The sequence below is a fragment of the Anolis sagrei genome, chromosome 3 (genome assembly GCF_037176765.1).
Source record: "Anolis sagrei isolate rAnoSag1 chromosome 3, rAnoSag1.mat, whole genome shotgun sequence".
NCBI lineage: Eukaryota > Metazoa > Chordata > Lepidosauria > Squamata > Dactyloidae > Anolis > Anolis sagrei.
This window is the reverse complement of record NC_090023.1, coordinates 99,704,065-99,729,589: the sequence shown is the minus strand read 5'-3', so window position 1 is coordinate 99,729,589 and position 25,525 is coordinate 99,704,065. Positions and strand designations below refer to the sequence as shown.

The 25,525-nt window shown below is 40.0% G+C and overlaps 1 protein-coding gene across 1 annotated transcript; it reads left to right on the top strand.

Moving 5' to 3' along the window:
* The first annotated feature begins 9,144 nt into the window (after positions 1-9,144).
* On the top strand, positions 9,145-23,603 carry RP2 (RP2 activator of ARL3 GTPase). The gene is made up of 5 exons (XM_060769836.2): positions 9,145-9,453; positions 16,722-17,387; positions 18,995-19,109; positions 20,872-20,957; positions 21,585-23,603. The coding sequence occupies exons 1-5, from the start codon at positions 9,286-9,288 to the stop codon at positions 21,666-21,668; spliced, it is 1,119 nt and encodes a 372-aa protein (XP_060625819.1). The 5' UTR covers positions 9,145-9,285; the 3' UTR covers positions 21,669-23,603.
* Positions 23,604-25,525: the final 1,922 nt, after the last annotated feature.

Below are 25,525 nucleotides of genomic sequence, written 5' to 3'. Positions count from 1 at the left end.
TTTTTCGAAAGGACATGAGGGAGGGCGCCTGTCTGATGTGTGCCGGGAGAGTGTTCCACAGCCGGGGGGCCACCACCGAGAAGGCCCTCTCCCTCGTCCCCGCCAGCCGTGCCGAGGACTACTACAAAACAGGAGCTTTTTTGTTGAGTTCCAGGGTCAGAGAAGAAGAAGAAAACAGAAAAACGGTCTGTTTGCTTCATCAATTTTTAACATTTACAGAAATGATCAGACACTGCCAGAAGGAACAGAGAGTTTCACCTATGCTGATGATCATGCCATCACTGCTCAAGCAGGGAGTTTTGAAATGGTTGATCAGAAGCTCTCTGAAGCTTTAGGGACTCTTGCTGCCTATTACAGGGAAAATCAGCTGATTCCTAATCCATCTAAAATGCAGACATGTGCTTTTCATTTTAAGAACAGACAAGCATCTTGAGCTCTGAGGATTACCTGGGAAGGAATCCCACTGAAGCATTGCTGTACACCAGTGCTTCAGTGGACATTACTCTGGACCGTGCTCTGACTTGCAAGAGGCACTGCTCGAATATCAAGCAAAACGTGGGTGCTAGAAATAATATCGTATGAAAGCTAACTGGCACAACCTGGGGATCAGAACCAGATACAGTGAAGACATCCACCCTTGCGCTTTGCTACTCTGCTGCTGAATACACATGTCTAGTGTGGAATACATCCCCCCCATGTTAAAACAGTGGATGTGGCTCTTAATGAGACATGCTTCATTAACACATTACGTCTACACCCTACACCGCTAGCCCAGTGGTTCTCAACCTGTGGGTCCCCAGGTGTTTTGGCCTACAACTCCAGAAATCCCAGCCAGTTTACCAGCTGTTAGGATTTCTGGGAGTTGGAGGCCAAAATAACTGGGGACCCACAGATTGAGAACCACTGGTCTAGCCAGTATTGCGCCACCTGATATTCATTGGGAAGTAGCAGCCAGTAATGAAAAGACCAAGGCAGTGACATCCCCAGCCAGCATGCCAGCATGCCAATGTCTTAAATCAAGAAATAGTTTTCTAAAGTCTATAGAGATACTCGCGGTAATACCTCAGCAAGCAAGAATCCAAAAATGGCAGGCGAAAAATTGGAACCTCAATCAGTGGCTGATGATAAATTCCCTCCTGGGCACACAGAAGATCAGGTAACTTGGAAGGCACTGAACAGACTGTGTTGTGGTACCCACAAGATGCAGGGCCAATTTTAAGAAATGGGGCTTCAAACGACGTGCAAGTGTGAAGAAGAACAAACCACAGACCACCTACTACAATGCAACTTGTGCCCTGTCACATGTACAATAGAGGATCTTATTACAGCGATGCCAGAGGCAGTCCAGGTGGCCAAATTCTGGTCAAAGGAAATTTATTATAATGTCTAGTTTTTAAATTTTGTTTATTTTTTATGCATTATAACTGTATTCTCAATTCACTTATGACACGATAAATAAATAAACAAATAAATACTTCAATTTGTGAAAATTGAGCTCAAAGTGCAAAACTATTTTTCACTGAATTAACTTGGCAGCAGGAGAGGATCTTTATAAAGTTCTGGAGAGACTTATTTTGCAGAGAATTACGGAAAAAACAGACCCATACAAATTGAAGTAAAATGAAGACAAAGAAAAAAAATGGGAGAAAATTCTAGGAATCCTGCTGGGCTTTGTGTGGCGTGTGTGCCTTGTTTTCCAGCAGCACTGCATCACCAGTGGATTCTGTGACCATGACTATTAGAAATAAGGCTTGTGATGTCCTTTTTTTAAAAAATGCTATGTTTATGTGTGTGTGTGTGCGATAGCGATGCCAGATGCAGGGTCAATAGGAACGTATTTGTCAGTGAAAGTAGCCACTTTGAATCCAAGGTAAGATCCTATAAGTTGGTAAAAACTGTCATAAATGTATTGTCGAAGGCTTTCATGGCCGGAATCACTGGGTTGTTGTGTGTTTTCCGGGCTGTATGGCCATGTTCCAGAAACATTGTCTCCTGACGTTTCACCTGCATCCATGGCAGGCATCCTCAGAGGTGGAGCACCCAGTGGCTCCATCTCTGAGGATGGCAGGACTGAAGACTGACAGGTCGGAGGTTCGAATCCAGGGGGAGCACGGATGAGCTCCCTCTGTCAGCGCCAGCTCCCCATGTGAGGACATGAGAGAAGCCTCCCACAAGGATGGTAAAACATCAAAACATCTGGGCGTTCCCTGGGCAACATCCTTGCAGACAGTCATTGCTCTCACACCAGAAGTGATTTGCAGTTTCTCAAGTTGCTACCGGCACAGAACAAATACATCCTCAGAGGTTGTGAGGATGCCTGCCATAGTTGTAGGCAAAACGTCAGGAGAGAATGCTTCTGGAACATGGCTATACGGCCTGGAAAACACACAACAACCACTGTCATAAATAATTCTGTTTGGAGAAAACTAAAGATATATAGCACCATGCCTGAAAACTAAAGCTATATAGCATCATTACCAATGGGATGAGTTTGTTGCCTGAGTCTGGACTGTGGAATCAGCATACCAAACCATTGACTCTTAACTCCTTTTCTCCCCTACTGCCTGACTTTGTCATAAATGGAAAATGTATATTAGTAATGACCTTTTTGCAGTAAATTGTAACATAAAGGAATTTAATCACCACCACGTGAATCATCAGTCTACTTATACTGATAGAAAATGAATAGTGTTTTGAGTATGGAATTATCTCTCTGGATTCCAGGGAAATCCACTGTGTGACTTGTTTAACTATTTGAAAGGGTGTCTCATTGAGGAGGGGGCAAGTTTATTTTCTGCTTCTCTAGAGACTAGGACATAGAGCAATGGATTCAAAGTTTTAGGGGAGAGGGGAGAGGTTCTGCCTAAACAAACTTCCTGATGATAAGAGTTGTTCAGCAATACAGTAGGCAGCCTCAGAGTGCTGGGTGGCCATCTGTCGGGGGTGCTTTGATTGTATTTCCCTGCACAGCAGGGGGCTGGACTGGATGTCGCTTGTGGTCTCCTCCAATTCTATGATTTTATTCTATGACCTACTATCAGCTTCAGAAAACCCCACAATCCATTCACCCTCAGGTCTCCATAAATCAGAAACAACTTGAAGTCACATAACAACAACAAACATATTCATTTGGTTAAAAAAATCTGATCAAGAAAATGTCTGTTGATTCCTATGAAAATAAATATGCAACAGACGAGGCATTTAATATTACCGTATACATATTACAAGTCAGTACATTTTTACTGTCTCCATCCAAAATTGCTTCCAATTCTTACTCAAACTCCACAGTCCTGGTCAAAATCCCCTGTTTAATCTTATCTGCTAAGAAATAAGCCCCATTGTGTTAATTAGAGCATATGCCCAAGCTAATGGTCTAATTCTTACACATTTGTTTTCTCGTCTCCTCTCCCTTGGCAGTATCAACAACTGGAGTAATTAGTTCTTTGGAGCCCTCTACCAGCATTTCCTCAAGAGAGTTGTCATGTTTACGGTATAATCTGTTGAATGAGGTCATGTTAGGGAAAGTTATTAACTTGTTATCTGACAGTGTTTAATTTAAGTTGGAGTTTAATGTATGTATAATGCTAAGGTCTAAAAATTCTAAGTTTAGACAAAAGAGTAAAACAATTATTTAGTCCAATTATTTAGCATGTTATTTCTATACAACTGTACTTCTCAGTGGATATACACAAAATAGGTTTATATGTGCACCAAAATGATACAATTTTGGTTTTGGGTTTAATAACAACAGTATTGTAATATAATATAAGAAAGGGAACTAGGGTTTTTATGGTCAGCCCTATAAATAATTAATTGCCTGGATCACATTTCCAATTGTTTCTAATGTTGCATGTTTCTCAGTTCCCTGACTGCTAACAAGTTGCACGAACAGTCCTACAAGATCCGTTTGTTCTAGATGAGGGAGCACAGTTTTCATTAGTTTTTGAAACATTTAGCTTATGGAAGCAGTTTTAGAAGGAATTTCCATGAGAAATGGTACATAACAAATATTTATTTATTTATTGCATTTCTATGCCGCCCCTCTCAGCCCGAAGGTGACTTGAAGCAAACATGACCTACAATCAGATAGTACCTTCATGCACACATACATGCAAAAAAATGCAATCCATGTCTATCTTTCTGTCTCTTTCAGTTCAATTTACTACCATTTTGCTTTTTCTCTGTTTATTTGAAGAGGTGCTGCTCTCTTCAGGCTCATTCCAAAGACTCAAAGTTTCCCAGCTGTCAAGAAATCTTGTTATGAACCGAAACATCAACCAGACTTTTCTGAGCTGTCAGTCAAAAATCTTTCCTTTATTGTAAAACGGGGCAAGCACTCAGCCAAGAGATGTAGTGCTTCTTTGGTCCAGAATTATACTCCTTTCCCTTCACATTGAATCCTTTCTATGGATGCATCCACACTGTAGAATTAATGCAATTCGACACTACTTAAACCACTATGGATTAATGCTATGGATTCCTGAGCTTTTTAGTTTTACAAAATCTTTAGCCTTCTCTGCCAAAGAGTGGTGGTGCCTCACCAAACTACAACTCAATGGAATCCTTAGCATTGAATCCTGGCAGCTACTGTGGTGTCAAACTACATTAATTCTGCAGTGTAGTGCATATTCATCCCATTGTTTGTACCTGAACAGCGCCCCCTGTTGGGGTTATTGCTTCAGCAGCAGAGAAGAAAATAATAATACAGTAGTGCGAGATTTCCCAAACATAAACCCCGCTAACATTGTACAAGGAGCTGAAGGAAAATGCTCTCTCTTTCCTTTGTGTATAGCTGCTTAGCTATAAATAATTTGATATTGTGGCAATTTGTCTTTTCACACTTAGGGGATAGGACCAGACTGACTTCATACAGGATGCTGTGGTACTTTGTGATGCAAAAAAAAAAAAAAGGGAGGGATAATAATACAAGAGTTCTCATTGTATTTCTTTTTAAATGCACCAGAAGGTTTACAGTAACTCTCCAAAGGGAGCTGGTGTGGTGTACTGGTTTGAGCGTTGGATTATGATTCTGGAGACCGGGGTTCAAATCCCCACTTGGCTCTGGAAACTCAGTGGCTGACATTGGGTGAGTCACATGCTCTCAGCCCCAGGAAAAAAAAAGATGATCTCAAGATCGCCATAAGCATAACAGCCACAAAGCTCTTCAGAACTTTTCCTCTGTCTAGTATTAAACATGCATTTCCATGTTTCATGTTATTGTTAGGCAAATGCGGTGGGATGGTTGCATTAGTCTGCTGTAGCCAAAGAATTTGACATATGTTTTTGTGAGTTTTCTTAGACAGCCAGATGCCATCTGTTAATTCTGACCACCTCTTAATTTATATTACCATAATTTATCATAACAAGGCTGCAGTGTTGACTCACAGATGTCTAGTCTGAATGACTAAAGTTATGGGTGATTAGTTTATTTGTATTGAAAATGTACTAAGGTCATGATGTTTTCAATTTATATATATATATAATATATATATAGTTGAGTTCAGTGTAGAGCCCCAACAGTAAATATTCACCTAATTTTTTGGTAATAGCATCAGCTCTCCTATGAAAATTTTGCCGAAATGTTTGGTGCGGAAATCTATACGGTAATCCTTTACAGGAAGTTTATACATTTTGTATAATGTGGATATTAATGTTAGATAAGGGCAGCAGTTTAAAGCACAATTGACCCTTCAACAATCCATGGCTTGACAATATTTTTTTTAATCCCAAAGAGCAAATTTTGATTTTACCATTTATATGAATGATATAATTTTACTATGCCTACATATAGTATCAATGGGGATCCTGGAATCATATCTGAGTGGATACCAAGGGCCTATATGCCTTCATTAGCTTCTGAGACATGCTATCAATGTTTTAACAAGAATTCAGAAAGCAATTCTGCAGTATATCGATGTCTGGAAAAGAATAAGGTCTGAAAAGGTCTGCAAAAACTTGATTATTTGCCTTCTGTGATGTTACAAACCTCCCTGGAGTTAGCCCTGTTGACTCCCATTTTGTGATGAGTCAACGGGGATATAATAATAATAATAATAATACTTTATTTATACCCCACTACCATCCCCAAGGGACTCGGTGCAGCTTACATGAGGCCAAGCCCACAATACATCAATAATAAAAGCAATAACAACAAATAATACAAAACAATAAAATAAAACTTATAACTAAAAATACGCAATAAACATTAACAGTAACACAGCAACGTTTAAAAACCTGTGGCTGGGCCAAATGTAATAATTATAATTTAAAGATAATGCTGAGCATGAACAGATGAAATATGAACTAGGATAGAGTTTCCAGAGAGGGATGGGGCGTGCAGTCACTCCTAGATCAATAGTAAAGTGCATTTCGAGGACATATTGCTGGGAGTTTCCCTATTCTGGGAAGGCACACTGGAACAACCACATTTTCAGGCTCCTCCTAAAGACTGCCAGAGTTGGGGCATGCCTGATATCCTTGGGGAGTGAGTTCCAGAGTCGAGGGGCCACCACCGAGAAAGCCCTCTCCCTCGTCCCCACCAATCACGCCTGCGATGGAGGTGGGAGCGTAAGCAGGGCCTCTCCAGATGATTGAAGGGGTCGTGTGGGTTCGTACACAGAAATGCGGTCATGCAGATAGGAGGGTCCCAAACCGTTCAGGGCTTTCTAGGTAAGAACCTGCACCTTGAATTGGGACCGGAAAATGAACAGCAGCCAGTGGAGCTCCTTAAACAGAAGGGTTGACCGCTCCCTGTAAGGAGCACCAGTTAACAACCTGGCCTGAGATATAAATTCAATAAATAAGTGAATATACGCAAACATGTTTTTGAGCATGTACAGAATGCCTTCTGCTCATGCTACACCTCCTCTCAGCAGATGAGAGAAAAGGCTAAATCTTCAGATCTCATCTTTTAAAAAAATTATAGCCATTTATTTTCACAGCACAATTCAATGTGAAGGGAATAAAAATAGTCTACTTTAAATGTCACAATTGCACTGTTGCTTTATCTGGGCGGAGGCCACAAGGGGGTGCTAGAGAGAGAAAGGAAGTTCATTTCACGGAGTGGAGGGTGGGTTGAAGGAGTTGAGCTATTTCCCCCCGTTTTCCTGTTGTTCCCACCACCCATGTTGCTGTTGTAGAAACAACCATTGCTTGTGATATGGGAAGGGTGGGGGAAGAGTGAAAATGGGGGAAATAATTTTCCTCCCTTAACTCCCCCCTCCCAAAATGGACTATCCTTCTCTGCCTAGTGCTCTCTTTTGGCCTCCGCCTGGATAATGGAACAGTACTGTAACAATCACTCACTCAATCTATCTATTCTACTCTCCTCTTTTATTTAATATTCCACCTCAATATTAGGAAACACTTCCTAATGGTCAGTAGTGCTTACTATCAGCTTCGGCTGATCCGTCAGCTGTGTCCCTTCCTAGATTTGGAGGATCTGAAGATGGTAGTGCACGTGCTGGTAACCTCAAGGTTGGACTTCTGCCATGCTCTTTATATTGGGCTACCCTCATGTCAAGTTTGGAAACTCCAACTGGTTCAAGATACAGCAGCCAGATTGGTTACAAGAACACCCATACAGGAACATCTATACATACATCACACCTATCCAGAAGTTACTCCATGGGCTGCCAATTAGTGACCTTTAAAGCCCTACATGGTTTGGGTCCAGGTTACCTAAAGGATCAGCTTCTCCCGTACAATCCGCCCTGAACACTTTGATCTTCTGAGGGAGCGTGGGGGGGGGGGGGGCATCTGCTCCAGCCTTCGGAAACCCAATTGGCAAACATAACCCAGAGGACCCTTTCGGCTGCCACCTCATAACTGTGGAATGACCTGCCAGTAGAGTTCCAACAACTACATCACTGTCGGATCTTAAGACACAACTGAAGACCTGTCTTTTCCGGCAGGCCTACCCAGATAGTCTTCAAAGAGAAACATCAATTTTAATGCATGTCCTTTGTTTACTCTCTGTTTTGTCTGTTTTAATATTCATTCATTTATTTATTTATGACATTTATATGCTGCCCTTCTCACCCTGAAGGGGACCCAGAGCAGCTTACAAAATATATATACATACAATATATTATATTGTTGTTGTTGTTTATTCGTTCAGTCGTTTCCAACTCTTCGTGACCTCACGGACGAGCCCACGCCAGAGCTCCCTGTTGGCTGTCACCACCCCCAGCTCCTTCAAGGTCAGGCCAGTCACTTCAAGGAACAGGAGACAAGATAATATGTATTTCATAGATATGTTTTGGTATTTAACTTTTATGGAGTTACGTTTTAGTTTGTGTATTTGTTGTGTTTTTGCTGTGTTTATGTGTTATAATTGTTTTGTAACCCACCTTGAGCCATGAGGAGAGGCGGGTAAGAAATAAAATTATTATAATTTTACTGGCACAAAAACATAGTATGTCACAGCAAACGAGATCTAGATGGTGGATTTCGTATCACAAAATCACAAGTCGAACAATTCCCAAGCGTTATTATTATTATTATTATTATTACTACTACTAGGTAAAGGTTTCCCCTGACATTCAGTCTTGTTGTGACCGACTTGGGGGTGGTGCGCATCTCCATTTCTAATCCAAAGAGCTAGCGTTGTCCGTAGACACCTCCAAGGCCATGTGGTCTGCATGATTGCATGAAGCGCCATTACCTTCCCGCTGAAGCGGTATCTAATTGATGTACTCACATTTGCATGTTTTCGAACCGCTAGGTTGGCAGGAGCTGGGGCTAACAGTGGGCGCTCACCCTGCTCTCCGGACCGCCAACCTTTCAGAGAGCAAGTTCAGCAGTTCATAGGTTTAACCCGCTGAGTCACCAGGGGGGCCTATTATTATTATTATTATCATTAGTAGTAGTAGTAGTAGTAGTAACGGTGAAAGCTGTTCGGGAGTATAATATGTTATGTCCCTTCGGGGTGCAGTGGAGTCGCCTTCTCTGTTTTTTTTTAAAGTAGAGGCTGGTTGGCCATCTGTCGGGAGGGTTTTGATTGTGCTGGATGCCCCTTGTGGTTTCTTACGACTCTATGGTTCCATGAAACGGCAAAGAAGTGTCCCTATTGGCCGGAGAGGGTGATTGATAGGAATGATCCAGGAGATGGCTTTCTGATTGGTTTCGTGCTCTGGAAGGGGGCGGGAGCGAAGCGGCGGTCGCCCTGGGAGACGGTCCGAGGCACAAAGCCGGAAGCGAGGTGTTAAAGGCGCGGGCGGGGCGCGCGGCGGCTCATTCGGGGAGCGGGAGGCGGCGGAGGAGCTCTTTGGGCGGCGCCGGACCATGGGCTGCTTCTTCTCCAAGCGGCGGAAGCAGGCCAAGGAGCCGAAGAGCGGGGACCGGGGCGACGCGGCATCCCCGGAGGAGCGGGAGAGGAAGGACGGGGAGGAGGAGGCGGTCAACGCCGCCTCAGAGAAGCAGCCGCAGTACAGCTGGGACCAGCGGGCCAAGGTAGGGCCAGGACAGGCCTCCCCTTGCTTCCCAATGGCCGCATCTACGCCTTTAGGGCGTCCAAAACTATAGATAGGATCATAAGGGCTTGCTTCGTAAATGATTTCGGGCACAGACTGAATGTTGTTGCTGTGTGCCTTCCTCCAGACCAGGCATGGGCCAACTTGGGCCCTCCAGATGTTTTGGACTTCAACTCCCGCAATTCCTAACAGCCTCAGGGCCTGCCCTTTCCCCCCTCAGCCACTTAAGCGGAAAGGAAAAAAACAGCCTGTTAGGAATTGTGAGAGTTGAAGTCCAAAACATCTGGAGGGAAGGCCCAAGTTTGCCCATGTCTGGTGTAGCTACATTGCTAAAGGCCTGAAAGAGCAGTAGAAAATGATATTTTCTCAGCTTAAGAGGTTGAAGGGGAAAAGGAAGGACCCTGACGCTGTTAGGAATGGTGGGAGTTGAACACCCGGAGGGCCCAAGTTTGCCCATGCCTGCTTCAGACCCTAAGGCCACTCAATTACAGGGTTTCCTTGTCAAAATGAGGCTGAGAGAGTGCGACATGCCTCCAGAGTTGTAGCCCAAGGCACAACCCATCTTAGCTCTCTTCCTAAGGCAGTCAAAAGGTTTCTATAACATCACCACTGTTTACTTCCATTTACAAATGATATTATTGTGTCAATTTAATATGTTTTTATATTCTTTTGCATTGCTTTTGCTGACTTAAGATTTATTTTATTTGTCGTGTCAGGTCAACCAGTCAATTATATTACATTTCTAACAAAACAAAGCAAACAAACAGATAAAATACAAAATATGCGAGTTTGGTAGTTGATTAAATGTCCTTTGACCAGTATCTGGCCACTTGGAGTGCTTCTGGTGTTGCTGCAAGAAGGTCCTCCATTGTGCATGTGGCAAGGCTCAGGGTGCATTGTAGCAGGTGGTCAGTGGTTTGCTCCTCTCCACACTCGCATGTCGTGGATTGCACTTTGTAGATAATTAAGATAATTTTGTGGTTTATCTTAGTTCATTATTGTTTATGTTTCGCACTGTTATGGTATTATAAGCCTCTCTGAATACCCTTAGGGAGATGGGGCAGGATACAAATAAATTATTATTATTTGAAACATAACAAGATTAGTACACAGCAAACAAGGTCACTATGCTGGCTGTTGTATTGGATCACACATCGGACACTTCCGAAGTGTCTAGGACTGTATGATGCATTGGCAAATAATGTGTGCAGATCCCAGTAGGGTGGCCTTTTGCAGCTGACAGATGGTAATTTTGTCAGCCCAATTGTGTTTAAGTGCAGGCCAAGGTCTTTAGGCACTGCACCCAGTGTGCCGATCACCACTGGGACCACCTTTACTGGCTTGTGCCAGAGTCGTTGCAGTTTGATCTTTAAATCCTCCTATCATGTCAGCTTTTCCAGTTGTTTCTTTTCAATCTTGCTGTTGCCTGGGATTGCAACATCGACGATCCATACATTGTTTTTTAACAAGATCATGAAGTCAGGAGTATTTTGCTCCAAAGCAGCAGCAACAACAACAACAACAACAACAACAACAACTCCTCCTCTTCTTCTTCACCATGCCCCAATTTCTTTCTATCTTAAGATACATAATATGAACCCTTCTCTCTGCAGGGATATCTTTTGAGGCTCCCGAACCACATATTTTGGCTATACTTGGGCTGAAGCATACCATTGAACCCCAATGGAGAATGTGCGCCAGGTGCATCTACACCAGGCATGGGCAAATTTCAGTCCTCCGGGTGTTTTGAACTTCAACTCTCACAATTCCTAACAGCCTGAGGCTGTTAGGAATTATGGGAATTGAAGTTTAAAACACCTGGAGGGCCGAAGTTTGCCCATGCCTGAAATCCATAAGTACATTTACATCCATAAGTACATTTACATGCCACTTTAGGAAATGTTGTGCCACATATCCATTAATAGTTGCAGCGCCACAACTTGTATTCTTCCTGCCACGCTGGGATTTAAAATGAAGCTGGCGGTCCTTCGTGACTAAGGCTGTGGTATCCGTATAATCTTGTGTAATTAATGTAAGGCTCTTGCTGCATTTATGTCTCCCCCAGCATCCTTTGCGACAAGAGCCGCTCTCCTTTTCCCAAAGGATTCTGGGCTTGTTAGTAACACAAACAAACACAGCTGTGTTTGAACCAGTCTTGTAATCTGCGCCTTTTTTTCCTGGCCTGTTCAGTATTTTTGCTTACTTGTGCCTTGTGCATTAAGCCGCTGGAAAATGACTAAAAATGGGACATTTGGATCCTGCTGTGGCACGTTCTGTAGCGTTGAACTAAGGAAAACGTCCGCCTGGGCTTTGACTCACTTCCTCTTGTGGCAGTAAAAGGAACCTTGCTTCATCATGTCAGCAATGCCATGTAGATTGCAGTGGACTGTATACTGCAGTTTCTATAATCAGGTTTGCCAAAAACACTAAAAAACTGGGATCTTGAAAGATCTCGTGAGATGTGAGCACTTAGCAGGTTGGATAAAGAACTGAATTCAGCACATAACAGCTTTACATATAGATAATCTATGCTATGGTTGTTGGAAGGACTGTTGTAGAAGTGTGATATTAAATGGCACATTACTGGTATATTTATTTATTTTATTTATTTACCATATTTATACCCCTCTCTTCTCACCTCGTAGGGGACTCAGAGCAGCTCACATCTTTGGCAGCGATTTGATGCCATAAGAACACACATCAATAAAATAAACCTATATATTAAAACAATCATTTAAAACATATCAACTTTAAAACCACTTATTTAAAACCACGCAATCAGTTATCATAGTCCATCGCCATTCCAGATTATCATTGCACTATTCCATGTTCTCTTATTGCACTGCTAGATTACTAACTGAATGCTTGGTCCCATATCCACATTTTTAGCTCTTTCCTGAAGGTCAGAAGGGAGGGGGCTGATCTTATTTCACTGGGGAGGGAGTTCCACAGCCGAGGGGCCACCACTGAGAAGGTCCTGCAAAGGAGGCGGGACTGAGAGCATGGTGTCCCCAGAAGATCTTAACCTCCGAGATGGCTCATAGGGGGAGATGTGTTCGGACAGGAAAACTGGGCTGGAACTGTTTAGGGCTTTATAGGCTAAAGCCAGCATTTTGATTTGTGCTCGGTAGCAGACTGGCAGCCAGTGGAGCTGGCATAACAGCGGGATTGTATGCTCCCTGTACCCTGCTCTGTTGAGAAATCTGGCAGCTGCCCTTTGGACTACTCTGAGCAGTCTTCAAAAGCAACCCCACGTAGAGCATGTTGCAGTAATTTATTCGTGATGTAACAAAAGTGTGGACATGGGATTTCAAGTATTGTTTATTCATATTGTATTTATTCTGCATCCATGGATTCAACCATCCTTGCCTTGAAAATATTTTTAAAATATTCCAACATTTTGCCATTTCACCATGTCATTGTATATAATAGACTTGAGCCACCCACAGATTTTGGTATCCACATGGGGGGTCCTGAAATCACACCAAGAATCTATTGTAAATTTTACTGAGATCCTTCCAACAAAGGATCCCTCAGGCAGCAGCTAGCCAGGCTTTGAATGGTGCAAGGCCATTCAATGCTAATCGAGGTAGCCATTTGCAACATTCACACTTGCTTCAAACAGATAAGATTTCTTTCTCCCACTCTGGACATTCCACAGATATATAAACCTCACTTGCCTAGTTTCCAACAGACTCCTCAACCTCTGAAGATGCCTAACATAGATGTATGCGAAACATCAGGAGAGAATGCTTCTGGAACATGGCCATACAGCTCGGAAAACTCACAGCAAACATTGTAAATTTCCCAAGACGAAGTCATGCTCTCTTAAGTTCCCCTTATTTTCCGCTCTTTGTTCACAGTGGCCAAAAGTCTGTTTGTTATGAAATAGATTTGAATTCATATGTCTTCACGTGTTAGAAGCAATACCTTCTGCCTCTTGAAGAGACCAGGGTTAGCATAGAGAAATGTCACTCAGTGTGCTTGACACTATTTCATAGTGTCGCATTATTGCTTAAGCTTTATGGGGAAAACAGTTATTGTTGGACATATTGCACACTCTTATTAAGTGCACTATGTATTCTTTGAACTCTGTTATGTAGAGGGCTTGAGCATTTCTAGTGTCGTGGTTTGAACATTGGATTAGGACACCAGGAAAACAGGGTTTGAATCCCTGTTTAGCTTTGGAAACCCACTCAGTGACCTTGGGCAAGTCACACTCTCTCAGTCTCGAAAGTCAAAGGTTGCCCCTCTGAACAGGCATGCTGAGAAAACCTCATGATAGGCTTCACTGTAAGTCAGATCCTGAGGGTTCATAAAAGATTACAAGTTAAAGAATGCAGTACAGCGTTAATGATAGTAACTATAGGTTGATTACTAAAACAAATTAATTTTGATTAGTTATTTTGTAAAGCAGCCTTCCTCAAAATACGACCCTCTAGCTGTTTGGGCCTCCAACTCCCAAGCTTGTTCAATGGTTAGGAATTTTGGGAGTTGGAGGCCCAAACAGCTGGAGGGCCGCAGGTTGTGCGTGCCTAGTGTAAAGTACTTTGTTGGAGCCAGCATGGTGTAGTGGTTTGCATGTGAGAGAACAGGTTTTGAATTCCTACTGAGCCATGGTTGATCATGGTCAAGTCACACTCACATAAAATGAAGGCAAATGCAAATATCTTAAAAATAAATATTGCCAATTAATTCCCTAGAATAAGATTGGAGCAAGACATAATTGTTTTGAAGGCATCTAACAACCATCATTTGATATGGATTGCAAGAAGTAGATCTATTTCTGTGTGTAAATATAAAACGTAAGCTTTGAGGATTTTAGTTCCCTTCCCCTCAAAAGGTGTGGGCGCTAGCGTTTGTGTTATGCCCGTTAGCTAGACAGCAGTCTGCATTGTCAAATTAAATTTGAACATTGGGGACACTTTTAAAAATTTATACACAAGAGTCATTACTTGTTCCAAGTGGCAAATAATAGTTAAAGACAGTCACCTTCCTTTTAAGCTGTGCCATTTGTTTGAGAGATGTTCCCTGACCTAACCACAAAAATGCCTGAGTTTTCAGACAGAATGCAAAGGAAATGAATTCAAAATATTCAAATTTTTGCTATAACAGCACTTTTCCAGGCAAAACAAACTAGTTTTGAATGCTTAGACCTGGTTATGGATGCCGTGTAAATATTTGGATTTATTAATTGCTTTTGAAATGACACAGCACAAAAGAAGGTAGATCAAGAAGTGCTGGTATTCTCTAACTTTTAAGCACTCAAACACCCATTCATGTCCATAGTCTGTCAATTTTTATATTTAACCATGACGAAATGCCCTCCTTAAAGCTTTCAAGTGGATTACATCAAGCCTTGGGTTTAATATGTCCTAAGACGGAGGGGGAGGATGGGAATTAAGGCAAAAGAGCCTTCTCAATAAATGACACAGTGCCGACACACAGGCTTTGGGATCTGCTGGACAATGTTGGGATGTGGATGGCTTCCACTCAGGTCTCCAGCCATTTATTTATTTTTATTTCACAACCTTTTTAATGCTATTTTGTTTGACGAGTCAATAAAAACTTGATGCACCAGTTCATATCTCCTTTCTAAGCAAACGTTGGCAGTGTACAAACCTTAGGTTTGATCTTAGCCTCTGTTCAAAAGTGGATTCTGCTTTCTTTCCTTTGAAGGAAGTGACAGATATTTGAGGAAGCAAAACTGGGTGGCAGCAAAGACAAAAGTGAGCCTTGTTGCAGCTTAAAGACAAACAAGTTTTATTTGATGGTTTGTGGCTCCAGTCCATTAAAGCTTCCCTTGATTTAAACTAGTTAGCATTTAAAGCGCTGCAAAACCGTTACTTGCTGCAATGGATTAACATACCTACTATCTGGAAGTTTTGATTGAAAGTGTATTAACAGTGTTCTCAAAATTGTCAATTCCAAGGGGAGCAGGGGAAGAATGTGAAAAATAATAGTGATTTGTCATTATTAGCACTATTCTTAAAACTGTAGAAGAATAGTTTCATTCATGTTTCGTACTATGACAACTAGATACAACACTTTGTTCTGTTTCACTTTGCTTTCTATTTTAATTTTGTTTGGTAAATGGTATAACTATAAACTACTATAGTTTTTCATATTATAGGCAATGTAGAAGATCACCTAGGAATGGGAAATCTGAAATCTGCATATGTCCTTTGCATCCATTCTCTGGTTCAATACGTTGATGTAATTTTACCTGTCTTTTATGTGTATTATGGCATTATTATATGCTATTCTGTAAGCTGCCCCAAGTCCTTTTGGGAGATGGTGGTGGGATATAAATAAAGTTATTGTTATTATTCAAATTAGATTTACTAGCTTTAAAAGTAAAGGTAAAGGTTTCCCCTTGACGTTAAGTCTAATCGTTTCGACTCTGGGATGGTGGTGTTCATCTCAATTTCTAAGCTGAAGAGCCGGCATTGTCCGTAGATGCCTCCAAGATCATGTGGATGGCATGACTTCATGGAGTACCATTGCCTTCCTGCCAAAGCGGTACCTATTGATCTACTCACATTTACATTTTTTCGAACTGCTAGGTTGGCAGAAGCTGGGGCTTACAGAGGGAGCTCATCCTGCTCCCCGGATTCAAACCACTGACCTTTTGGTCAGCAAATTCAGCAGCTCTGCAGTTCAACCTGCTGCACCACCGGGGGGTCCTTACTAGTTATAACCATCCTTAAAACATTGTAGAATACACCACAGAATTTCCCTAAAGGAGTTATATCCCTAAAAAGCAGGAATCTTCTTCCTCTTCCATATTGTAACATCACTGTGGTGTAGACATTTAATTGCTGCGCTACACATTAAGTACAGAAGTGTGATTTTGTTTCTGAGCTAATAGAATAAGGGGACACGAAAGTGGTGTGTATATACTCTATGTGTTGTGCCATGTATTAATTTGACTCATTGAATGTTCTGTGTTGTTCAGAATCTTTCATTTTCTTCAAGGAATTTATCAAAAAAATTACTTTCTTGTATTTATTAGTATAATTGCGAGACCTGCTTTGCTAAAGCTTACTCTAAGGTATCCATAATAATGTATGTTCCCAATGTAAGCCACAGAGATTCTGATTCTTTTTTCCCTCAGGTGTATTAAGCATATTCCCTCCAGCAGAAGGGTCTTCACTTAAATACTAGATTGTACATGACTGATCTAACATAAGAAAACCCTGGACTTATCACACCTTTTCTCTTACTGATGGAGTCTCTTTCTTCCAGATTGATCCTAAAGACTACATGTTTTCTGGACTGAAAGATGAAACAGTTGGACGTTTACCTGGGAAAGTTGCAGGCCAACAGTTTGTGATTCAGGACTGTGAAAACTGCAATATTTACATCTTTGACCATTCAGCTACAATTACTATTGATGACTGTACAGGCTGCCGAATTTTTTTGGGACCTGTCAAAGGCAGTGTGTTCTTCCGTGACTGCAAGGATTGCAAATGTGTAGTGGCTTGTCAACAGTTTCGCACTCGGGACTGTAGAAAGATGGAAGTGTTTCTGTGCTGTGCCACCCAACCCATTATCGAATCATCTACGGGTATGAAGTTTGGGTGCTTCCAGTACTACTATCCAGAGCTGGCTTTGCAGATGAAGGATGCAGGACTGAGCATCTTTAACAACACATGGAGCAATATCCATGACTTCACACCTGTTTCAGGGGAGAACAACTGGGGTCTTCTAGGAGAAGATGTCTCAGTTCAGGAGTGTGTACCGTTGCCAACTGTGGAAGAATTGAAGGGTGTCAGGATCTCAACTGATGGCAACAAAAGCATTATTCCAGTGACACAGGGGAGACGTCAGAAACACAGCGAGGAGTCCTGCCTTGTGGTATTCTTTGCTGGGGATTATACCACTGCCAATGCTAGGAAGTTGATTGATGAGGTGAGGAGCACATTTGTGCATCCGAATGTATTTGCTTTGAAAACTGTTTCAGTTTCTAGTGACCACAGTAAAGGTGCTGAACATATGTGTAGTGTCTGAATGTCTTTTGGGAAAGCATATTTGGTATAGCCAATCACTGAAGTGACACACTGCTATAGTGACCATATAATGTGTTTTTCTATACAGTTCTTTACAGAGTGGGCTGTCACAGAATCCTGAGATATTGATCTTGTTTGTAGCCCATCTATTCTATATGCTCATGTATAAGTCTTGAAATTTTAGTCAAAAAATCAGCCCCAAAAGACTTGGTCAGCCTATCCACAAGTCGTAAATACTGTGCCTTAACTCTTGTCAATAAAGGAACCATCCCCTTCTTTTAGTAGAGCGGCAAACAGAGAGTTAATCTGTCCTGGGAAAACCTAAAAAAAACACCCCCTCTACTCTCCACACCATGGCACTGCTTCTGGCCTTTGTAAATGTTAGAAAGAGAATGGTGATGGTGGCTGAGAACAGCTGGTCCTGAATAGCATTGGTGCCTTCTCTTCTCTGATAAGCCCTTGACTTATCCACGGATCATACCAAGATCCTTAATTTTGATCTCCAAACCTGCCCTGGACTTACACATGAGTATATATGATACTTTTGCAAGTGACCTGATCAAATGCAAGGACAGCTGGACAGTTCTATGTAAACAGAGCAACCTGTTCTTGATTTTTCTACTAATGTAGATTTCTATCAATTTGGAATTAACGTGTATTCGATTTCCAAAAGTTACAATTACGTAGAGTTGGATAATAAAATACACCCTAAAAATCTTAGGTTTGAGAAAGCTTTGGTTACGTCTTTTTTCTGAATTAATAAATAATTACCCCACTTGCTGTCTTCACAGTAAACATAAATTGTTGTATGAAGTTTTTAGTGCTATTTAAAAGTATCCATCATTGATATATATCTAATTCTCAAAGGAAATGTGGCAGTAAAGATCAGTTAGTGTCTAAAAGCATTTTAAGCTAATCTAGTTTGCCATTAACACAAAAATAACATTTAAAATGGTTTGCTCAGCCTAAAGCTCAGACAGGTAACCAGTCGTTCCTACTAACTGACAAACCTCTTTTACAGTGTTGCTGCCTCAGAACTGTGTCTGATTTGTATTAAGGCAGAGTTTTTGTTTTTGCCTCATGCTTGCCCATTTTTGCGGCTGTTGCCTCTTCCTGTGTGTATTCAAGTCATCTGTTGATTTATGGTGACCCCATGAATTTCTTAAGCAATCAGAGATGGCTTTGCCAGTTTCTTCCTCTGAAATATAGCCTATAGCACATTGTATTCATTGGTGGTCTCCTTTACAGGCTCCAATCAGGACTGACCCTGCTCAGAAATTATCAAGTGTCTTTAGGGTTTTTAGGCTTTTCCTATTGCAATATAGTATAATTGTGGGTAAGAAATGGGAAAGTTCTTTTTGTGAAAGTGTTTAGCATCAAATAGGAAGGGATCCATAACTAATTGTTTAGTTGCATATATTGAATATAGTGCTTTTGAGTGTAAAATTACATATCAAATAATGTCTACCTAATCCAAACAAAATTCTGATTCCTTTTGAAATTCAATAGATGACTGGCAAAGGTTTTGGGCTAGTGCAGACCAAAGAAGTTCCAATGAAAGCGGATGATGCTCACCGTGTGTTCCAGCAAAGAGCACCTGAATTTCTCCCTTTACTTGAAAAAGGTATGTTCATTCTAAAATACCACACGGGTATCTCATTTTATTTCAGCTCTACTGCCTAAGGCAAGGAATGATGGGAGCTGACATGTTGTTGCACAAACTTTTGTAAAAATTAGTTTAGACTTAACAATGAAGGTTACAGGATCCCAGGAGTAAATTTAGATCAGATACCTTGCAGGATATTTTCAGTTGTTACAAAATATTCCCAGAGTTATTAGCGATATTAGCATTAAAATCTAGTGAAATTCAGATAAGCTGAAGAGCTGTATCTAGGTCAGTGGTTCTCAACCTGAGGGTCCCCAGATGTTTTGGCCTTCAACTCCCAGAAATCCTAACAGCTGGTAAACTGGCTGGGATTTCTGGGAGTTGTAGGCCAAAACACCTGGGGACCCACAGATTGAGAACCACTGATCTAGGTAATCCTTCAATTATGTGAGAGCTGGGGTCTATTTTCCAGTCGAAGTGACTGAAAGGTTTCCTCATAAACTTAACTTGGTCCATTTTTTATCTTTCACTTTAACTCAAGAATCTCTCAAGCTACCCAAAATAAGAAGGAGCAGCTTGCCATGGTGGTTTGAGTGTCAGAGGCCAGGATTTGAGTTCCTACTTTGGAAACTCACTGAGCAACTTGCAACACTTTCAGCCTCAGAGGAAGTTTGAGGCAGGTGCTTGACTCCAACTAAAGGAAGGTTGGGGGTTTCCAACCACATCACACATTTGCATAATTTACTGATGTACATTAAGAGAGACATGAATTAAAAGTTGCAAAACCTCTAAAATGCCAAAAAAAATTAACAAGTATTTATGTTTTAGGCCTTCTCGTAAAGGCTCTCTTTGCATATACGTCCAAGATGTACAGCTGTATTTTATGGGAATGGGAAATTGCATTATATCGACTGTAGCATTCCTTGTTCAAAATATATTTAAGTTTTAGACATCACCCTATCAAGCCTGATATAAACGGATTGATTGCCAGGCCTGACTTCTATGTCACAGAAATTTCCTTTGAAAAAAACTATCTAAAATGCTTATATTAGAGGAAAGTATTTTATAATGTTTCCCTTTGCATTATAACAATTATCATTATTCCACATATACATGTATAAATTTGTTTTTGCTGCAGTTCTAGAAATGTGATAGCAAAAGTGCAATGTTTAGTTGTCAGTCTAATAGAAACCATTTGTTTCCAGAGAACAATTCTACTACCTAGTATACTTCAGATTTTAAATTCTAAGAATAGATGTTGTTTCTTGAATGTACAAGGAGCAAAAAGCAGTGTGGGGATGAGTTGCCCCATACTACCTATTCGCTCATTATTTTTGAAGAGTGTTTTTTAAAAAGTACTGGCAGTATTTAAATTTTTTAAAAAAATAGTTTCAATTTATGGCTGGCTGGATTTGCAGGTGCAAAACCCAGAGATATAGAGGGTCCACTGTACTCTTTTTTGGTCAATGCTTTTGGGTGTTTTTATGGAGGATAAGAGAACACAGGAATGGCTTTCGTTGCGCAAATATAATAAAATTCCTAGAGGTCCTTTTGACATACCAACAGTCTTCTCATATGGTGAGAATTTTTCTTCTCTATCTGCACCTAATTGTAACACTTTAATATCTGCCCCAGTTGATCTCCAATTCTCTGGAGCAGGGTTGAGGATATACACAGATGGGAAACACATTCTGTAGCTGTGTTCTTTCAAACAAAATTTGGAAAGAAAGAAATAGATATAGTCTCAAACGTTAACAATGCAAACCCCATGTCTTACTAGGTCCTGTTGTTGCTCTGGAGTTCAATGGAGATGGCACGATAGCAGCCTGCCAGGATATTGTTGCAAATGTCTTCAGTGGAGCTAAGGTAAGCAGCAGACCTGATCATGTCTCTAACATTGTTATGCTTCGCAAGTTACTGAACTTCATTGCTTTCTCCACTGTTGGGCACAAGATCATTTGGTTCAGTCTGAAACACGATTGTGTTGGTAGTTTGTTAAGTCCCATGTTTAAGAAAAATTCACTTCCCTCAACATGATGTCTACATGCAAAGATCATAGTTCAACCCTCTGGGGAAAGTTACATTTACTGACCATTGCCAGCCATTCAGTATTATGATAGAGAATTGAATATTGAGGTCTGTTTCTGGTACTGCATTTGAACCCCATACACATAACTGGTTCTTGAAGTGAAAAATTAACTGTGTATATGCCTTATTTCCTTTCTTCTGACTTCACGTGCCAGCAAAGCTCAGTTTTAAAGTTTAAGAAGATAAGAGTAGAAAAATGATACTGAAAGCTAAAATCACTTCTTCACAGCAGCTTCAATGTTCGGTGATGTTGTTTTCTGGACAGAATATAAGCAGACCCTTAGTTATAATGGATTAAAATATGAATAGTTCATTAACATGATCCATTTCTCTAGAATTCTGGAATAAGATATCATGTTCAGCATTGTGAGTATTTAACACTTTCTTGTTGATTTTGAAATATAGGTTTTTGTATCTGAGGACAAGTCATCTGCTTCCAGGGAAGTAGACAACTTCTATAACTTTGCTGATATGCAGATGGGAATGTGAATCCAAGCATCTCATTGAGAAGTAATTCCCTTGACCATTGAAATATGCATTAGGTTTGTATGCAGTCTGAATTAGTAGTCACATGTTTTAAAAGGAACGAATTGATTATTTCCCTCACAAAATGAAGAAAAAGGAAAACATTTATAATAGCACATACCAGCCAATTCAAATACTTTTACAAAAACCAATTGAACATTTTTTTTTGTTTCCCAAAGATTTTGGAATTTTAGCTTGATGTTGTTTTGCAGTCTTGAACATATTGATTACATGTATTGGTTGGTTTGCTTTTGTATTACATTGCTTTCTTTTTGCATTTTATCTGGATGTATTGTTTTGCAACTGTAATGTACAGCTTTCCTGTTCATTCCTGTTTATCTTTCTTATATGTGTGTATGTGCATACAGAAATAATCCAGATTGTATGCCTTTCAGAATCCACTGTTTTGTTTATTTTATCATAAAGAACCAGGTACATTTGATGGTGCTATTATATGCATAAATAACAATCATTGTCATTGTTACCATCATCGTCTTTAATGCAGCTGGTGATTTCTTTTACTTCCTTTTTCATATGGTTCCAACATCTGAAAGATTTCCACCAAATATCCTAGTAATTTTGTTTGCCTACAAATCTCAGAAGGCTAGTACACATGGACATTGATTTTGTCAAGTTGCAATCAATTTGCAAATAAAATTAAGTTTACCTTTTATAGCTGATATGCTTTTGACAAGATGATATAGATATCATCTTATCAAAAACACTCATTTCACAATGGAAAGTCACGATTGAAAAAGGGTTTATTAACCTTTTAGGGGATTATTCTACTTTTTTATTGCCAGAGTTTTTTTAAAAAAAAAACACCTCAGATGGTTTAACATTTTTGTCAAGTCTCATGATGATTCAGTATTTTATCATATAGCAACTTTGGTAGTTCAGTTATACTTGGTCTGATGAGCAGCTTCAAAAGTCAGATTTCTGGTTGGATCTAGTAGTATTTCAGCTTCTGGTGCAGGCGTCCAGTTCAGAGACTTTTGTCTTTTCTTGTTGATACATTTGAGAGCTTATTGCATTGGATGTCTACCCTGATTTATTATATTCAAAAGGAGCAAGGTTTGTAGATATGACAGAGGCTTGCATTTCTGAATTCCTCTTTTTGTAAGAAACAAAATATCAGCTTGTTTCCAGATATCTAAATTCTCCCTGAAATTTTTGAGAAGATTAATCACTTCATTTCCTTTCTTAGTGTCATTGTAAACTTAAAATTATGCAAATGACAGTCTCAGATGTAAGTAGTTAATGCTGGACTCTCAGCTTGTTCAGAATGTTAAAATAAAGGTTACCAAAATTGGATGTTAATTTGATAGTGTATAATCAGTCTGACCTATGATGACTGCAACAGATATTGTAGCTACACTGAACAGCTTTAAGCAAAATTGAGTAAATACAATACTCAACAAGGACTGTAACTGTGTTGAAGTCTGTAGAAATTGTGGTGTCATATAAAAATTGTATAATTATCCATTTATTTTCTGCAGTCTCAAAATATGTGCTTATATGTGCTATTTGTAAATAAGGGTTTCTTTCTTGTAGTACTTTAATGCTGGATAAATACCATAGGGTTTTTACTTTTATAAGAGAATGTCTCTTTAATGTGTACTGAGAGCCAATTTCTCCAATCAGTGAAGGTTTTATATTACATTTCTTTATTTCTTTTTATACTTTTAAAATGGAAGGAATTTATATAGTCTCTGAATATGTGTGAATTAAATACCCTTACCTAACATTGGTTGTTGTTAATGTAAAACTGCTTAGTTACATTTTTGGGGTATCATATGCCAGTAAGTGCTTTTATCAGGGTTTTGTACGTTATGCTTTTTATATACAGCTTGTCTAGCACTTGTGAAATGTGGTTTATAATAAATATTTAAATGAAAATCTCCAGTTTATTAGTGTTGAATGATGCATTTTAATCTAAATGATACTATATTACACACACAATTCCAAATCTAGGAAATAATGTCTAATGTCCTGGTCACACATATTCAGTCATTAATCACTGAAATTTTTGGATATTCTTCCAATAAATTCCTAAAAATAATAGGGCAATATAAATCTGATGGGCTGGTGTGGCTTGGAAAAGTTGCTGCTATTTTTAGATATGATTCTGTCAAATGTGTCTCATTTTGGGAACTCCCATGAAAGTTTGGAATTGAAACTTTCACCCAAATTTATTAGATCAGGTTGAAACTGTTAATACTCAGTGTCTGAAAAAAACCATTGTCTTCCCTTTAGAGCACACATGCAATCTCTTGTTACTGATCAAGTAGCTGCTTACAGCCTGTATCACAGTCAGAAGAAAAAGCACTGAAGTTGAAATGGCTAACGAAACTAGTAGTGAGTTCTGCAAGTTAGCTATTAGTTGGTTGCTTTTAAAAAAAAATTCAGCATTTGACTAGAATGTGGTAGGCTGCAATCTGTTCCTGCAGGAGATGCTACTTATAATTTGATTTTACTTTTGTGCCTATCTCCTCCTTACAGAGAAGAGGTTCTATCAAAAACAATAAGGATGAAAGCAGATATACCCTCATTTCATGGTATGATTTGTATCTTTGATATGGAATAGATTTGAATGACTCTACCCAAGTTAAGAAAAATGGAATTGATACCTGTGATTGTTCTAGCAGACAAAATATCTTTAATTCTAACCAGTGTGTTCTGTCTTAACTGATATTATAGTCTAGTGAAGGAAGTTTGATATCAAACTGTCCTAATGAGGGGAATCTTTTATTTTGTACTGAGACTTTGGCGTTTCTGACTGAAAAAATATGGTTTCCCCAAATCAAATGTGGGTAGGTACTGGCAAGGTCAGTATAGACCTCAATGTTCTCACAGATCTCACACTGCCTTATAGAAAATTCAAGAATAATTCTGGGATTTTCTGTCATTTGTGTGTAGTCATATAATATTTTACAACAAGAGTGGGTAAAATGCACTCTTGGGACCCCTAAGTGTGGCATATGGGAAACCTTCCCCAAATCCAGTTAAATTCATCATATCCCCCTGATTTTGGAGCAATCTCTCCAACCTCAGATCTCCTAACAGTTTACTGCCCACAAGCCTCTCAAACATCCCCAGAACAGATGAAAATTGGTCAAAATGGCATCATGTCACTTTGAGGAAGCTGAAATATGCTGCCATATTTCAACCCATCTAGCAAGCATAGTAAAGAGAAATTGCCCCTTCCCTGCCTAGTCCTGTCCTACAATAACACCTGCTACTTAACAGAGCTTCTGTTTTCCATCATTTGACCTTCTATTTAAAATTGTGCGTTATTGCAGAATACAACTCTACTTTGCGTAGTAGTTTCGCCGAAACCAGCAAATACAGATTACAATGTCTAGGAAATGGTTTAGTCTTATAAAAATAGTGTTTAAGTCTCATAGGGAATCAGTAAGAGCCACTGTGTTGAATGGTTTGAGTATTGGACTTGGGACTAGAGGAGAGTGTCTTCAGTTCCCTGTTCAGCTGTAGAAAAACATATAGTGATCTTGGGCAAGTCACACAGTCTCTAAGAAGGCAATGACAGACCACATCTAAATACGTCTTGCCTAGAAAACCCTATGATAGGATCACTATGTATTGGAGTCAACCCAAAAGCAGGCAGCAAGAGTATCAATCCTGCAGTATGTTGACTTTTGCTTTGAGGTAAGACCAGAGTTTATGTTTTAAACAGGAATTATTGTAATGAATTTCCATATTAAGAAGGTGAGGTCGTGAGCTGGAACTTTTGAAGTGCCTTATAAAGAAAATATAATTGCATCATTTTATTTCCAGAAGTTACCTCTTATTCTCACTGA

Bases quoted from the DNA above. Each gene is read 5' to 3' on its own strand.
- RP2 (XM_060769836.2), top strand. From the start codon at position 9,286: ATGGGCTGCTTCTTCTCCAAGCGGCGGAAGCAGGCCAAGGAGCCGAAG. The intron at 19,110-20,871 runs GTATGTTCATTC...ATGTCTTACTAG, and splicing joins TCTCCCTTTACTTGAAAAAG to GTCCTGTTGTTGCTCTGGAG. The intron at 20,958-21,584 runs GTAAGCAGCAGA...TTTGAAATATAG, and splicing joins ATGTCTTCAGTGGAGCTAAG to GTTTTTGTATCTGAGGACAA.